The 15,075-nt window shown below is 56.2% G+C and overlaps 1 protein-coding gene across 3 annotated transcripts in view; it reads left to right on the top strand.

Annotated features, from left to right (window-relative positions):
- Positions 1–626: 626 nt before the first annotated feature.
- Positions 627–15,075, top strand: part of card9 (caspase recruitment domain family, member 9) — a 21,980-nt gene continuing 7,531 nt past the window's right edge. For 2 of the 3 annotated variants that reach the window (XM_072387114.1, XM_072387113.1), the window contains exons 1-4: positions 627–821; positions 854–1,017; positions 13,638–13,707; positions 13,981–14,118. In XM_072387114.1, the coding sequence (XP_072243215.1) occupies positions 904–1,017; positions 13,638–13,707; positions 13,981–14,118 (322 nt within the window). In that variant the 5' untranslated portion in view covers positions 627–821; positions 854–903. The remainder of the gene's footprint in view (positions 822–853; positions 1,018–13,637; positions 13,708–13,980; positions 14,119–15,075) is intronic. The other variant, XM_072387115.1, reaches the window with a different exon arrangement.

Raw genomic sequence — 15,075 nt, 5'->3', positions numbered from 1 at the left:
ACTGACTGCAGTACTGACTGTAGGACTGACTGTAGGACTGACTGTAGTACTGACTGCAGTACTGACTGTAGGACTGACTGTAGGACTGACTGTAGGACTGACTGTGGTACTAACTGTAGGACTGACTGTAGTACTGGCTGTAGGACTGGTTGTAGGACTGACTGTAGGACTGGTTGTAGGACTGACTGTAGGACTGACTGTAGGACTGACTGTAGGACTGACTGTAGGACTGACTGTAGTACTGACTGTAGGACTGACTGTAGGACTGACTATAGGACTGACTGTAGTACTGACTGTAGGACTGACTGTAGGACTGACTGTAGGACTGGTTGTAGGACTGACTGTAGGACTGACTGTAGTACTGACTGTAGGACTGACTGTAGGACTGACTGTAGTACTGACTGTAGGACTGACTGTAGGACTGACTGTAGGACTGACTATAGTACTGACTGTAGTACTGACTGTAGTACTGACTGTAGGACTGACTGTAGGACTGACTGTAGGACTGGTTGTAGGACTGACTGTAGGACTGACTGTAGTACTGACTGTAGGACTGACTGTAGTACTGACTGTAGGACTGACTGTAGGACTGACTGTAGGACTGGTTGTAGGACTGACTGTAGGACTGACTGTAGTACTGACTGTAGGACTGACTGTAGTACTGACTGTAGGACTGACTATAGTACTGACTGTAGTACTGACTGTAGGACTGACTGTAGGACTGACTATAGGACTGACTATAGGACTGACTGTAGTACTGACTGTAGTACTGACTGTAGGACTGACTGTAGGACTGACTGTAGTACTGACTGTAGTACTGTGTAGTACTAGCTGTAGTACTGTGTAGTACTAGCTGTAGTACTGACTGTAGTACTGACTGTAGTACTCACTGTATTCAGCCAGATGGACTCGGTGTGTGAGGACGACCTCTGCTGGCTGCAGCTGGATGACTTCAGGATGCTGCTGATTAAAACTATCGACCCGTCCAGGATCACTCCGTACCTGAGACAGTGTCAGGTACTGCTCCTCCTCTTCCTGCTCCTCCTCTTCCTGCTCCTCCTTCCTGCTCCTCCTCCTTCCTGCTCCTCTTCTTCCTGCTCCTCCTCTTCCTGCTCCTCCTTCCTGCTCCTCCTCCTTCCTGCTCCTCTTCTTCCTGCTCCTCCTCTTCCTGCTCCTCCTTCTTCCTGCTCCTCTTCCTGCTCCTCCTTCCTGCTCCTCTTCTTCCTGCTCCTCTTCTTCCTGCTCCTCCTCTTCCTGCTCCTCCTCTTGCTCCTCTTCTTCCTGCTCTTCTTCTTCCTGCTCCTCCTCTTGCTCCTCTTCTTCCTGCTCCTCCTCTTCCTGCTCCTCCTCTTGCTCCTCTTCTTCCTGCTCTTCTTCTTCCTGCTCCTCCTCTTGCTCCTCTTCTTCCTGCTCCTCTTCTTCGTGCTCCTCCTTCCTGCTCCTCTTCTTCCTGCTCCTCCTTCCTGCTCCTCTTCTTCCTGCTCCTCCTCTTCCTGCTCCTCCTCTTGCTCCTCCTTCTTCCTGCTCCTCCTCTTCCTGCTCCTCTTCCCGCTCCTCCTTCCTGCTCCTTTTCTTCCTACTCCTCTTCTTCCTGCTCCTCTTCTTCCTGCCCCTCCTCTTGCTCCTCTTCTTCCTGCTCCTCCTCTTGCTCCTCTTCTTCCTGCTCCTCCTCTTCCTGCTCCTCTTCTTCCTGCTCCTCCTCTTGCTCCTCTTCTTCCTGCTCCTCTTCTTCCTGCTCCTCCTCTTGCTCCTCCTCTTGCTCCTCTTCTTCCTGCTCCTCCTCTTGCTCCTCCTCTTGCTCCTCCTCTTCCTGCTCCTCCTTCTTCCTGCTCCTCCTTCCTGCTCCTCCTCTTCCTGCTCCTCCTCTTCCTGATCCTCTTCTTCCTGCTCCTCTTCTTGCTCCTCCTCTTGCTCCTCTTCTTCCTGCTCCTCCTCCTCTTGCTCCTCTTCTTCCTGCTCCTCCTCTTCCTGCTCCTCCTCTTCCTGCTCCTCCTCTTGCTCCTCCTCTTCCTGCTCCTCCTTCTTCCTGCTCCTCCTTCCTGCTCCTCCTCTTCCTGCTCCTCCTCTTCCTGCTCCTCTTCTTCCTGCTCCTCCTCTTCTTGCTCCTCCTTTTGCTCCTCTTCTTCCTGCCCCTCTTCTTCCTGCTCCTCTTCTTCCTGCTCCTCCTCTTCTTGCTCCTCCTTTTGCTCCTCTTCTTCCTGCCCCTCTTCTTCCTGCTCCTCCTCTTCCTGCTCCTCCTCTTGCTCCTCTTCTTCCTGCTCCTCCTCTTCCTGCTCCTCTTCTTCCTGCTCCTCCTCTTCCTGCTCCTCCTCTTCCTGCTCCTCCTTCCTGCTCCTCCTCCTTCCTGCTCCTCTTCTTCCTGCTCCTCCTCTTCCTGCTCCTCCTTCTTCCTGCTCCTCTTCTTGCTCCTCCTTCCTGCTCCTCTTCTTCCTGCTCCTCTTCTTCCTGCTCCTCCTCTTCCTGCTCCTCCTCTTGCTCCTCTTCTTCCTGCTCTTCTTCTTCCTGCTCCTCCTCTTGCTCCTCTTCTTCCTGCTCCTCTTCTTCCTGCTCCTCTTCTTCCTGCTCCTCCTCTTGCTCCTCTTCTTCCTGCTCCTCCTCTTCCTGCTCCTCTTCTTCCTGCTCCTCCTCTTGCTCCTCTTCTTCCTGCTCCTCCTCTTGCTCCTCCTCTTGCTCCTCCTCTTGCTCCTCCTCTTCCTGCTCCTCCTTCTTCCTGCTCCTCCTTCCTGCTCCTCCTCTTCCTGCTCCTCCTCTTCCTGATCCTCTTCTTCCTGCTCCTCTTCTTGCTCCTCCTCTTGCTCCTCTTCTTCCTGCTCCTCCTCCTCTTGCTCCTCTTCTTCCTGCTCCTCCTCTTCCTGCTCCTCCTCTTCCTGCTCCTCCTCTTGCTCCTCCTCTTCCTGCTCCTCCTTCTTCCTGCTCCTCCTTCCTGCTCCTCCTCTTCCTGCTCCTCTTCTTCCTGCTCCTCCTCTTCTTGCTCCTCCTTTTGCTCCTCTTCTTCCTGCCCCTCTTCTTCCTGCTCCTCTTCTTCCTGCTCCTCCTCTTCTTGCTCCTCCTTTTGCTCCTCTTCTTCCTGCCCCTCTTCTTCCTGCTCCTCCTCTTCCTGCTCCTCCTCTTGCTCCTCTTCTTCCTGCTCCTCCTCTTCCTGCTCCTCCTCTTCCTGCTCCTCCTCTTCCTGCTCCTCCTCTTCCTGCTCCTCCTCTTCCTGCTCCTCCTTCCTGCTCCTCCTCTTCCTGCTCCTCTTCTTCCTGCTCCTCTTCTTCCTGCTCCTCTTCTTCCTGCTCCTCCTCTTCCTGCTCCTCCTCTTCTTGCTCCTCCTTTTGCTCCTCTTCTTCCTGCCCCTCTTCTTCCTGCTCCTCCTCTTCTTGCTCCTCCTTTTGCTCCTCTTCTTCCTGCCCCTCTTCTTCCTGCTCCTCTTCTTCCTGCTCCTCCTCTTCTTGCTCCTCCTTTTGCTCCTCTTCTTCCCGCCCCTCTTCTTCCTGCTCCTCCTCTTCCTGCTCCTCCTCTTGCTCCTCCTTCCTGCTCCTCCTCTTCCTGCTCCTCTTCTTCCTGCTCCTCCTCTTGCTCCTCCTCTTGCTCCTCCTCTTCCTGCTCCTCCTTCTTCCTGCTCCTCTTCTTCCTGCTCCTCTTCTTCCTGCTCCTCCTCTTGCTCCTCCTCTTGCTCCTCCTCTTCCTGCTCCTCCTTCTTCCTGCTCCTCCTTCCTGCTCCTCCTCTTCCTGCTCCTCCTCTTCCTGCTCCTCCTTCCTGCTCCTCCTCTTCCTGCTCCTCTTCTTCCTGCTCCTCTTCTTCCTGCTCCTCTTCTTCCTGCTCCTCCTCTTCCTGCTCCTCCTCTTCTTGCTCCTCCTTTTGCTCCTCTTCTTCCTGCTCCTCTTCTTCCTGCTCCTCCTCTTCTTGCTCCTCCTTTTGCTCCTCTTCTTCCTGCCCCTCTTCTTCCTGCTCCTCCTCTTCCTGCTCCTCCTCTTGCTCCTCCTTCCTGCTCCTCCTCTTCTTGCTCCTCCTTTTGCTCCTCTTCTTCCTGCCCCTCTTCTTCCTGCTCCTCCTCTTCCTGCTCCTCCTCTTCCTGCTCCTCTTCTTCCTGCTCCTCTTCTTCCTGCTCCTCCTCTTGCTCCTCCTCTTGCTCCTCCTCTTCCTGCTCCTCCTTCTTCCTGCTCCTCCTTCCTGCTCCTCCTCTTCCTGCTCCTCCTCTTCCTGCTCCTCCTCTTGCTCCTCCTCTTCCTGCTCCTCCTCTTGCTGCTCCTCCTCTTCCTGCTCCTCCTCTTCCTGCTCCTCCTCTTCCTGCTCCTCTTCTTCCTGCTCCTCCTCTTCCTGCTCCTCTTCTTCCTGCTCCTCCTCTTCTTGCTCCTCCTTTTGCTCCTCTTCTTCCTGCCCCTCTTCTTCCTGCTCCTCTTCTTCCTGCTCCTCCTCTTCTTGCTCCTCCTTTTGCTCCTCTTCTTCCTGCTCCTCTTCTTCCTGCTCCTCCTCTTCCTGCTCCTCCTCTTGCTCCTCCTTCCTGCTCCTCCTCTTCCTGCTCCTCTTCTTCCTGCTCCTCTTCTTCCTGCTCCTCCTCTTGCTCCTCCTCTTGCTCCTCCTCTTCCTGCTCCTCCTCTTCCTGCTCCTCCTCTTCCTGCTCCTCCTCTTCCTGCTCCTCTTCTTCCTGCTCCTCTTCTTCCTGCTCCTCTTCTTCCTGCTCCTCCTCTTCCTGCTCCTCTTCTTCCTGCTCCTCTTCTTCCTGCTCCTCTTCTTCCTGCTCCTCCTTCCTTCTCCTGTTCTTCCTGCTCCTCTTCTTCCTGCTCCTCCTCTTGCTGCTCCTCCTCTTCCTGCTCATTCTTCCTGCTCCTCCTCTTCCTGCTCCTCTTCTTCCTGCTCCTCCTCTTCCTGCTCCTCTTCTTCCTGCTCCTCTTCCTCCTGCTCCTCCTCTTCCTGCTCCTCTTCTTCCTGCTCCTCCTCTTCCTGCTCCTCTTCTTCCTGCTCCTCTTCTTCCTGCTCCTCTTCTTCCTGCTCCTCCTTCCTTCTCCTGTTCTTCCTGCTCCTCTTCTTCCTGCTCCTCCTCTTCCTGCTCCTCCTCTTCCTGCTCATTCTTCCTGCTCCTCCTCTTCCTGCTCCTCTTCTTCCTGCTCCTCCTCTTCCTGCTCCTCTTCTTCCTACTCCTCCTCTTCTTGCTCCTCCTTTTGCTCCTCTTCTTCCTGCTCCTCCTCTTCTTGCTCCTCCTTTTGCTCCTCTTCTTCCTGCCCCTCTTCTTCCTGCTCCTCCTCTTCCTGCTCCTCCTCTTCCTGCTCCTCTTCTTCCTACTCCTCCTCTTCTTGCTCCTCCTTTTGCTCCTCTTCTTCCTGCTCCTCCTCTTCTTGCTCCTCCTTTTGCTCCTCTTCTTCCTGCCCCTCTTCTTCCTGCTCCTCCTCTTCCTGCTCCTCCTCCTCTTGCTCCTCTTCTTCCTGCTCCTCCTCTTCCTGCTCCTCCTCTTCCTGCTCCTCCTCTTCCTGCTCCTCTTCTTCCTGCTCCTCCTCTTCCTGCTCCTCCTCTTCCTGCTCCTCCTCTTGCTCCTCCTCTTGCTCCTCTTCTTCCTGCCCCTCTTCTTCCTGCTCCTCCTTCTTCCTGCTCCTCCTTCCTGCTCCTCCTCTTCCTGCTCCTCCTCTTCCTGCTCCTCTTCTTCCTGCTCCTCCTCTTCCTGCTCCTCCTCTTGCTCCTCTTCTTCCTGCTCCTCCTCTTCCTAGTCCTCTTCTTCCTGCTCCTCCTCTTCCTGCTCCTCCTCTTCCTGCTCCTCTTCTTCCTGCTCCTCCTCTTCCTGCTCCTCCTCTTGCTCCTCTTCTTCCTGCTCCTCCTCTTCCTGCTCCTCTTCTTCCTGCTCCTCCTCTTCCTGCTCCTCTTCTTCCTGCTCCTCCTCTTCCTGCTCCTCCTCTTGCTCCTCTTCTTCCTGCTCCTCCTCTTCCTGCTCCTCCTCTTCCTGCTCCTCCTCTTCCTGCTCCTCCTTCCTGCTCCTCCTTCCTGCTCCTCTTCTTCCTGCTCCTCCTCTTCCTGCTCCTCCTTCCTGCTCCTCCTTCCTGCTCCTCTTCTTCCTGCTCCTCCTCTTCCTGCGCCTCCTTCCTGCTCCTCTTCTTCCTGCTCCTCCTCTTCCTGCTCCTCCTTCCTGCTCCTCCTTCCTGCTCCTCCTTCCTGCTCCTCTTCTTCCTGCTCCTCCTCTTCCTGCGCCTCCTCTTCCTGCTCCTCTTCTTCCTGCTCCTCCTCTTCCTGCTCCTCCTCTTCTTGCTCCTCCTCTTCTTGCTCCTCCTCTTCCTGCTCCTCTTCTTCCTGCTCCTCCTCTTCCTGCGCCTCCTCTTCCTGCTCCTCTTCTTCCTGCTCCTCCTCTTCCTGCTCCTCCTCTTCCTGCTCCTCTTCTTCCTGCTCCTCCTCTTCCTGCGCCTCCTCTTCCTGCTCCTCTTCTTCCTGCTCCTCCTCTTCCTGCTCCTCCTCTTCCTGCTCCTCCTCTTCTTGCTCCTCCTCTTCCTGCTCCTCTTCTTCCTACTCCTCCTCCTCTTGCTCCTCCTCTTCCTGCTCCTCCTCTTCCTGCTCCTCCTCTTGCTCCTCTTCTTCCTGCTCCTCCTTCCTGCTCCTCTTCTTCCTGCTCCTCCTTCTTCCTGCTCCTCCTTCCTGCTCCTCCTCTTCCTGCTCCTCCTCTTCCTGCTCCTCTTCTTCCTGCTCCTCCTCTTCCTGCTCCTCCTCTTCCTGCTCCTCCTCTTCCTGCTCCTCCTCTTGCTCCTCCTCTTCCTGCTCCTCCTCTTCCTGCTCCTCCTCTTCCTGCTCCTCCTCTTGCTCCTCTTCTTCCTGCTCCTCCTCTTCCTGCTCCTCTTCTTCCTGCTCCTCCTTCCTGCTCCTCTTCTTCCTGCTCCTCTTCTTCCTGCTCCTCCTCTTCCTGCTCCTCCTCTTGCTCCTCTTCTTCCTGCTCCTCCTCTTCCTGCTCCTCTTCTTCCTGCTCCTCCTCTTCCTGCTCCTCCTTCTTCCTGCTCCTCTTCCTGCTCCTCCTTCCTGCTCCTCTTCTTCCTGCTCCTCTTCTTCCTGCTCCTCTTCTTCCTGCTCCTCCTTCCTGCTCCTCTTCTTCCTGCTCCTCCTTCCTGCTCCTCTTCTTCCTGCTCCTCTTCTTCCTGCTCCTCCTTCTTCCTGCTCCTCCTTCCTGCTCCTCCTCTTCCTGCTCCTCCTCTTCCTGCTCCTCCTCTTCCTGCTCCTCTTCTTCCTGCTCCTCCTCTTCCTGCTCCTCCTCCTTCCTGCTCCTCCTCTTCCTACTCCTCCTCTTGCTCCTCTTCTTCCTGCTCCTCCTTCCTGCTCCTCTTCTTCTTGCTCCTCTTCTTCCTGCTCCTCTTCTTCCTGCTCCTCCTCTTCCTGCTCCTCCTCTTCCTGCTCCTCCTCTTGCTCCTCTTCTTCCTGCTCCTCCTCTTCCTGCTCCTCCTCTTGCTCCTCTTCTTCCTGCTCCTCTTCTTCCTGCTCCTCTTCTTCCTGCTCCTCCTCTTGCTCCTCTTCTTCCTGCTCCTCTTCTTCCTGCTCCTCCTCTTCCTGCTCCTCCTTCCTGCTCCTCCTCTTCCTGCTCCTCCTTCTTCCTGCTCCTCTTCCTGCTCCTCCTTCCTGCTCCTCTTCTTCTTGCTCCTCTTCTTCCTGCTCCTCTTCTTCCTGCTCCTCCTCTTCCTGCTCCTCCTCTTGCTCCTCTTCTTCCTGCTCCTCCTCTTCCTGCTCCTCTTCTTCCTGCTCCTCCTCTTCCTGCTCCTCTTCTTCCTGCTCCTCCTCTTCCTGCTCCTCCTCTTGCTCCTCTTCTTCCTGCTCCTCCTCTTCCTGCTCCTCCTCTTCCTGCTCCTCCTCTTCCTGCTCCTCCTTCCTGCTCCTCCTTCCTGCTCCTCTTCTTCCTGCTCCTCCTCTTCCTGCTCCTCCTTCCTGCTCCTCCTTCCTGCTCCTCTTCTTCCTGCTCCTCCTCTTCCTGCGCCTCCTTCCTGCTCCTCTTCTTCCTGCTCCTCCTCTTCCTGCTCCTCCTTCCTGCTCCTCCTTCCTGCTCCTCCTTCCTGCTCCTCTTCTTCCTGCTCCTCCTCTTCCTGCGCCTCCTCTTCCTGCTCCTCTTCTTCCTGCTCCTCCTCTTCCTGCTCCTCCTCTTCCTGCTCCTCCTCTTCTTGCTCCTCCTCTTCCTGCTCCTCTTCTTCCTGCTCCTCCTCTTCCTGCGCCTCCTCTTCCTGCTCCTCTTCTTCCTGCTCCTCCTCTTCCTGCTCCTCTTCTTCCTGCTCCTCCTCTTCCTGCGCCTCCTCTTCCTGCTCCTCTTCTTCCTGCTCCTCCTCTTCCTGCTCCTCCTCTTCCTGCTCCTCCTCTTCTTGCTCCTCCTCTTCCTGCTCCTCTTCTTCCTACTCCTCCTCCTCTTGCTCCTCCTCTTCCTGCTCCTCCTCTTCCTGCTCCTCCTCTTGCTCCTCTTCTTCCTGCTCCTCCTTCCTGCTCCTCTTCTTCCTGCTCCTCTTCTTCCTGCTCCTCCTTCTTCCTGCTCCTCCTTCCTGCTCCTCCTCTTCCTGCTCCTCCTCTTCCTGCTCCTCTTCTTCCTGCTCCTCCTCTTCCTGCTCCTCCTCTTCCTGCTCCTCCTCTTCCTGCTCCTCCTCTTGCTCCTCCTCTTCCTGCTCCTCCTCTTCCTGCTCCTCCTCTTCCTGCTCCTCCTCTTGCTCCTCTTCTTCCTGCTCCTCCTCTTCCTGCTCCTCCTCTTCCTGCTCCTCTTCTTCCTGCACCTCTTCTTCCTGCTCCTCTTCTTCCTGCTCCTCCTCTTCCTGCTCCTCCTCTTGCTCCTCTTCTTCCTGCTCCTCCTCTTCCTGCTCCTCTTCTTCCTGCTCCTCTTCTTCCTGCTCCTCCTCTTCCTGCTCCTCCTCTTGCTCCTCTTCTTCCTGCTCCTCCTCTTCCTGCTCCTCCTCTTCCTGCTCCTCCTTCTTCCTGCTCCTCTTCCTGCTCCTCCTTCCTGCTCCTCTTCTTCCTGCTCCTCTTCTTCCTGCTCCTCTTCTTCCTGCTCCTCCTCTTCCTGCTCCTCCTCTTGCTCCTCTTCTTCCTGCTCCTCCTCTTCCTGCTCCTCTTCTTCCTGCTCCTCTTCTTCCTGCTCCTCTTCTTCCTGCTCCTCTTCTTCCTGCTCCTCCTCTTCCTGCTCCTCCTCTTGCTCCTCTTCTTCCTGCTCCTCTTCTTCCTGCTCCTCTTCTTCCTGCTCCTCTTCTTCCTGCTCCTCTTCTTCCTGCTCCTCTTCCTGCTCCTCCTTCCTGCTCCTCTTCTTCCTGCTCCTCTTCTTCCTGCTCCTCTTCTTCCTGCTCCTCTTCTTCCTGCTCCTCCTCTTCCTGCTCCTCCTCTTGCTCCTCTTCTTCCTGCTCCTCCTCTTCCTGCTCCTCTTCTTCCTGCTCCTCTTCTTCCTGCTCCTCCTCTTCCTGCTCCTCCTCTTGCTCCTCTTCTTCCTGCTCCTCCTCTTCCTGCTCCTCTTCTTCCTGCTCCTCTTCTTCCTGCTCCTCTTCTTCCTGCTCCTCCTCTTCCTGCTCCTCCTCTTGCTCCTCTTCTTCCTGCTCCTCCTCTTCCTGCTCCTCTTCTTCCTGCTCCTCCTCTTCCTGCTCCTCTTCTTCCTGCTCCTCTTCTTCCTGCTCCTCTTCTTCCTGCTCCTCTTCTTCCTGCTCCTCCTCTTCCTGCTCCTCCTCTTCCTGCTCCTCCTCTTGCTCCTCTTCTTCCTGCTCCTCCTCTTCCTGCTCCTCTTCTTCCTGCTCCTCCTCTTCCTGCTCCTCCTCCTTCCTGCTCCTCCTCTTCCTACTCCTCCTCTTCCTGCTCCTCCTCCTTCCTGCTCCTCCTCTTCCTGCTCCTCCTCTTCCTGCTCCTCCTCTTCCTGCTCCTCCTCTTGCTCCTCTTCTTCCTGCTCCTCCTTCCTGCTCCTCCTTCCTGCTCCTCTTCTTCCTGCTCCTCCTTCCTGCTCCTCTTCTTCCTGCTCCTCTTCTTCCTGCTCCTCCTTCTTCCTGCTCCTCCTTCCTGCTCCTCCTCTTCCTGCTCCTCCTCTTCCTGCTCCTCTTCTTCCTGCTCCTCCTCTTCCTGCTCCTCCTCCTTCCTGCTCCTCCTCTTCCTACTCCTCCTCTTCCTGCTCCTCCTCCTTCCTGCTCCTCCTCTTCCTGCTCCTCCTCTTCCTGCTCCTCCTCTTCCTGCTCCTCCTCTTCCTGCTCCTCTTCTTCCTGCTCCTCCTCTTCCTGCTCCTCCTCTTCCTGCTCCTCCTCTTGCTCCTCTTCTTCCTGCTCCTCCTTCCTGCTCCTCTTCTTCCTGCTCCTCCTTCTTCCTGCTCCTCCTTCCTGCTCCTCCCCCTTCCTGCTCCTCCTCTTCCTACTCCTCCTCTTCCTGCTCCTCCTCCTTCCTGCTCCTCCTCTTCCTGCTCCTCCTCTTCCTGCTCCTCCTCTTCCTGCTCCTCCTCTTGCTCCTCTTCTTCCTGCTCCTCCTTCCTGCTCCTCCTTCCTGCTCCTCTTCTTCCTGCTCCTCCTTCCTGCTCCTCTCCTTCCTGCTCCTCCTCTTCCTGCTCCTCCTCTTCCTGCTCCTCTTCTTCCTGCTCCTCTTCTTCCTGCTCCTCCTTCTTCCTGCTCCTCCTTCCTGCTCCTCCTCTTCCTGCTCCTCCTCTTCCTGCTCCTCTTCTTCCTGCTCCTCTTCTTCCTGCTCCTCCTTCTTCCTGCTCCTCCTTCCTGCTCCTCTTCTTCCTGCTCCTCTTCTTCCTGCTCCTCCTCTTCCTGCTCCTCCTCTTGCTCCTCTTCTTCCTGCTCCTCCTCTTCCTGCTCCTCTTCTTCCTGCTCCTCCTTCCTGCTCCTCCTTCCTGCTCCTCTTCTTCCTGCTCCTCCTTCCTGCTCCTCTTCTTCCTGCTCCTCTTCTTCCTGCTCCTCCTTCTTCCTGCTCCTCCTTCCTGCTCCTCCTCTTCCTGCTCCTCTTCTTCCTGCTCCTCCTCTTCCTGCTCCTCCTCCTTCCTGCTCCTCCTCTTCCTACTCCTCCTCTTCCTGCTCCTCCTCCTTCCTGCTCCTCCTCTTCCTGCTTCTCCTCTTCCTGCTCCTCCTCTTCCTGCTCCTCTTCTTCCTGCTCCTCCTCTTCCTGCTCCTCCTCTTCCTGCTCCTCCTCTTGCTCCTCTTCTTCCTGCTCCTCCTTCCTGCTCCTCCTTCCTGCTCCTCTTCTTCCTGCTCCTCCTTCCTGCTCCTCTTCTTCCTGCTCCTCTTCTTCCTGCTCCTCCTTCTTCCTGCTCCTCCTTCCTGCTCCTCCTCTTCCTGCTCCTCCTCTTCCTGCTCCTCTTCTTCCTGCTCCTCTTCTTCCTGCTCCTCTTCTTCCTGCTCCTCCTCTTCCTGCTCCTCCTCTTGCTCCTCTTCTTCCTGCTCCTCATCTTCCTGCTCCTCTTCTTCCTGCTCCTCTTCTTCCTGCTCCTCCTCTTCCTGCTCCTCCTCTTGCTCCTCTTCTTCCTGCTCCTCCTCTTCCTGCTCCTCTTCTTCCTGCTCCTCTTCTTCCTGCTCCTCTTCTTCCTGCTCCTCTTCTTCCTGCTCCTCCTCTTCCTGCTCCTCCTCTTGCTCCTCTTCTTCCTGCTCCTCTTCTTCCTGCTCCTCTTCTTCCTGCTCCTCCTCTTGCTCCTCTTCTTCCTGCTCCTCTTCTTCCTGCTCCTCCTCTTCCTGCTCCTCCTTCCTGCTCCTCCTCTTCCTGCTCCTCCTTCTTCCTGCTCCTCTTCCTGCTCCTCCTTCCTGCTCCTCTTCTTCTTGCTCCTCTTCTTCCTGCTCCTCTTCTTCCTGCTCCTCCTCTTCCTGCTCCTCCTCTTGCTCCTCTTCTTCCTGCTCCTCCTCTTCCTGCTCCTCTTCTTCCTGCTCCTCTTCTTCCTGCTCCTCCTCTTCCTGCTCCTCCTCTTGCTCCTCTTCTTCCTGCTCCTCCTCTTCCTGCTCCTCTTCTTCCTGCTCCTCCTCTTCCTGCTCCTCCTCCTTCCTGCTCCTCCTCTTCCTACTCCTCCTCTTCCTGCTCCTCCTCCTTCCTGCTCCTCCTCTTCCTGCTCCTCCTCTTCCTGCTCCTCCTCTTCCTGCTCCTCCTCTTGCTCCTCTTCTTCCTGCTCCTCCTTCCTGCTCCTCCTTCCTGCTCCTCTTCTTCCTGCTCCTCCTTCCTGCTCCTCTTCTTCCTGCTCCTCTTCTTCCTGCTCCTCCTTCTTCCTGCTCCTCCTTCCTGCTCCTCCTCTTCCTGCTCCTCCTCTTCCTGCTCCTCCTTCCTGCTCCTCCTCTTCCTGCTCCTCTTCTTCCTGCTCCTCCTCTTCCTGCTCCTCCTCTTCCTGCTCCTCCTCTTGCTCCTCTTCTTCCTGCTCCTCCTTCCTGCTCCTCTTCTTCCTGCTCCTCTTCTTCCTGCTCCTCCTTCTTCCTGCTCCTCCTTCCTGCTCCTCCTCTTCCTGCTCCTCTTCTTCCTGCTCCTCTTCTTCCTGCTCCTCCTTCTTCCTGCTCCTCCTTCCTGCTCCTCTTCTTCCTGCTCCTCTTCTTCCTGCTCCTCCTTCTTCCTGCTCCTCCTTCCTGCTCCTCCTTCCTGCTCCTCCTCTTCCTGCTCCTCTTCTTCCTGCTCCTCTTCTTCCTGCTCCTCCTTCTTCCTGCTCCTCCTTCCTGCTCCTCTTCTTCCTGCTCCTCCTCTTCCTGCTCCTCCTCTTGCTCCTCTTCTTCCTGCTCCTCCTCTTCCTGCTCCTCTTCTTCCTGCTCCTCTTCTTCCTGCTCCTCCTCTTCCTGCTCCTCCTCTTGCTCCTCTTCTTCCTGCTCCTCCTCTTCCTGCTCCTCTTCTTCCTGCTCCTCCTCTTCCTGCTCCTCCTCCTTCCTGCTCCTCCTCTTCCTACTCCTCCTCTTCCTGCTCCTCCTCCTTCCTGCTCCTCCTCTTCCTGCTCCTCCTCTTCCTGCTCCTCCTCTTCCTGCTCCTCCTCTTGCTCCTCTTCTTCCTGCTCCTCCTTCCTGCTCCTCCTTCCTGCTCCTCTTCTTCCTGCTCCTCCTTCCTGCTCCTCTTCTTCCTGCTCCTCCTTCCTGCTCCTCCTCTTCCTGCTCCTCTTCTTCCTGCTCCTCCTCTTCCTGCTCCTCCTCTTCCTGCTCCTCCTCTTGCTCCTCTTCTTCCTGCTCCTCCTTCCTGCTCCTCTTCTTCCTGCTCCTCTTCTTCCTGCTCCTCTTCTTCCTGCTCCTCCTTCTTCCTGCTCCTCTTCTTCCTGCTCCTCCTCTTCCTGCTCCTCTTCTTCCTGCTCCTCTTCTTCCTGCTCCTCCTTCTTCCTGCTCCTCCTCTTGCTCCTCCTCTTGCTCCTCCTCTTCCTGCTCCTCCTTCTTCCTGCTCCTCCTCTTCCTGCTCCTCCTCTTCCTGCTCCTCTTCTTCCTACTCCTCCTCTTCCTGCTCCTCCTCTTCCTGCTCCTCCTTCTTCCTGCTCCTCCTCTTGCTCCTCCTCTTGCTCCTCCTCTTCCTGCTCCTCCTCTTCCTGCTCCTCTTCTTCCTGCTCCTCCTCTTGCTCCTCTTCTTCCTGCTCCTCTTCTTCCTGCTCCTCTTCTTCCTGCTCCTCCTCTTCCTGCTCCTCTTCTTTCTGCTCCTCTTCTTCCTGCTCCTCCTCTTCCTGCTCCTCCTTCTTCCTGCTCCTCCTCTTCCTGCTCCTCCTCTTGCTCCTCCTCTTGCTCCTCCTCTTTCTTAGTGCCAGCTGCTGATTGGTTGTTTTCGCTGTCAGGTGATCAGCGCTGAAGATGAGGAGCAGCTCTTCAACGACCCGAGCCTCGTCGTCAGGAGGAGAAAAGTTGGTACGTTTTTCCTGTGACTCAGTTCTGACTGAGCATGCTCAGTGTAGGCAGAACACCGGTTCTCACACCAAACGGGCCGGTTCTGATCATTCAGGTTTAATGTGGGTCTGAGTCACACGGGTCCACTTCCAACCCATCCAGATGGGTTCTGGTCCTGTCTGTGCCGGTGTCTGAGGTCAGCCTCTGGTACAGGTCAGGTCACCAGGTTGTCCCGGGCTAACAGAGACCCGGTGTGGGCTCAGGTCCGGTTCTGAGGTCTTGTTCGTCCCACAGGATCCCTGCTGGACATCTTGCAGAGGACGGGCCTGAAAGGTTACACCGCCTTCCTGGAGAGTCTGGAGCTGGATTATCCTCAGCTGTACAGCCGGATCACAGGGAAGGAACCAAATAAGACCTTCAGCATCCTCATTGGTCTGTTTACCAATGTCCACCTGTCTGTCCACCTGTCTGTCCACCTGTCTGTCCACCTGTCTGTCCACCTGTCTGTTCTCCTGTCTGTTCTCCTGTCTGTTCTCCTGTCTGTCCACCTGTCTGTTCTCCTGTCTGTCCACCTGTCTGTCCACCTGTCTGTCCACCTGTCCACCTCTCTGTTCTCCTGTCTGTCCACCTGTCTGTCCACGTGTCTGTCCACCTGTCTGTCCACCTGTCTGTTCTCCTGTCTGTCCACCTGTCTGTCCACCTGTCTGTTCTCCTGTCTGTCCACCTGTCTGTCCACCTGTCTGCTCCTGTCTGTTCTCCTGTCTGTCCACCTGTCTGTCCACCTGTCTGTCCACCTGTCTGTCCACCTGTCTGTTCTCCTGTCTGTCCACCTGTCTGTCCACCTGTCTGTTCTCCTGTCTGTCCACCTGTCTGTCCACCTGTCTGTTCTCCTGTCTGTCCACCTGTCTGTCCACCTGTCTGCTCCTGTCTGTTCTCCTGTCTGTCCACCTGTCTGTCCACCTGTCTGTCCACCTGTCTGCTCCTGTCTGTTCTCCTGTCTGTCCACCTGTCTGTCCACCTGTCTGTTCTCCTGTCTGTCCACCCATTCTGTCCACCTGTCTGATCACCTGTCTTTCCACCTGTCTGTCCACCTGTCTGCTCCTGTCTGTTCTCCTGTCTGTCCACCTGTCTGTCCACCTGTCTGTCCACCTGTCTGTCCACCTGTCTGTTCTCCTGTCTGTTCTCCTGTCTGTCCACCTGTCTGTCCACCTGTCTGTTCTCCTGTCTGTCCACCCATTCTGTCCACCTGTCTGATCACCTGTCTTTCCACTTGTCTGTCCACCTGTCTGTCACCTGTCTGTTCTCCTGTCTGTCCACCTGTCTGTTCTCCTGTCTGTCCACCTGTCTGTCCACCTGTCTGTTCTCCTGTCTGTTCTCCTGTCTGTCCAC

Source organism: Leuresthes tenuis, unplaced genomic scaffold (assembly GCF_036924035.1).
Source record: "Leuresthes tenuis unplaced genomic scaffold, fLeuTen1.0.hap1 SCAF_6, whole genome shotgun sequence".
Lineage (NCBI taxonomy): Eukaryota > Metazoa > Chordata > Actinopteri > Atheriniformes > Atherinopsidae > Leuresthes > Leuresthes tenuis.
This window is presented reverse-complemented; position numbering and strand designations above follow the sequence as displayed.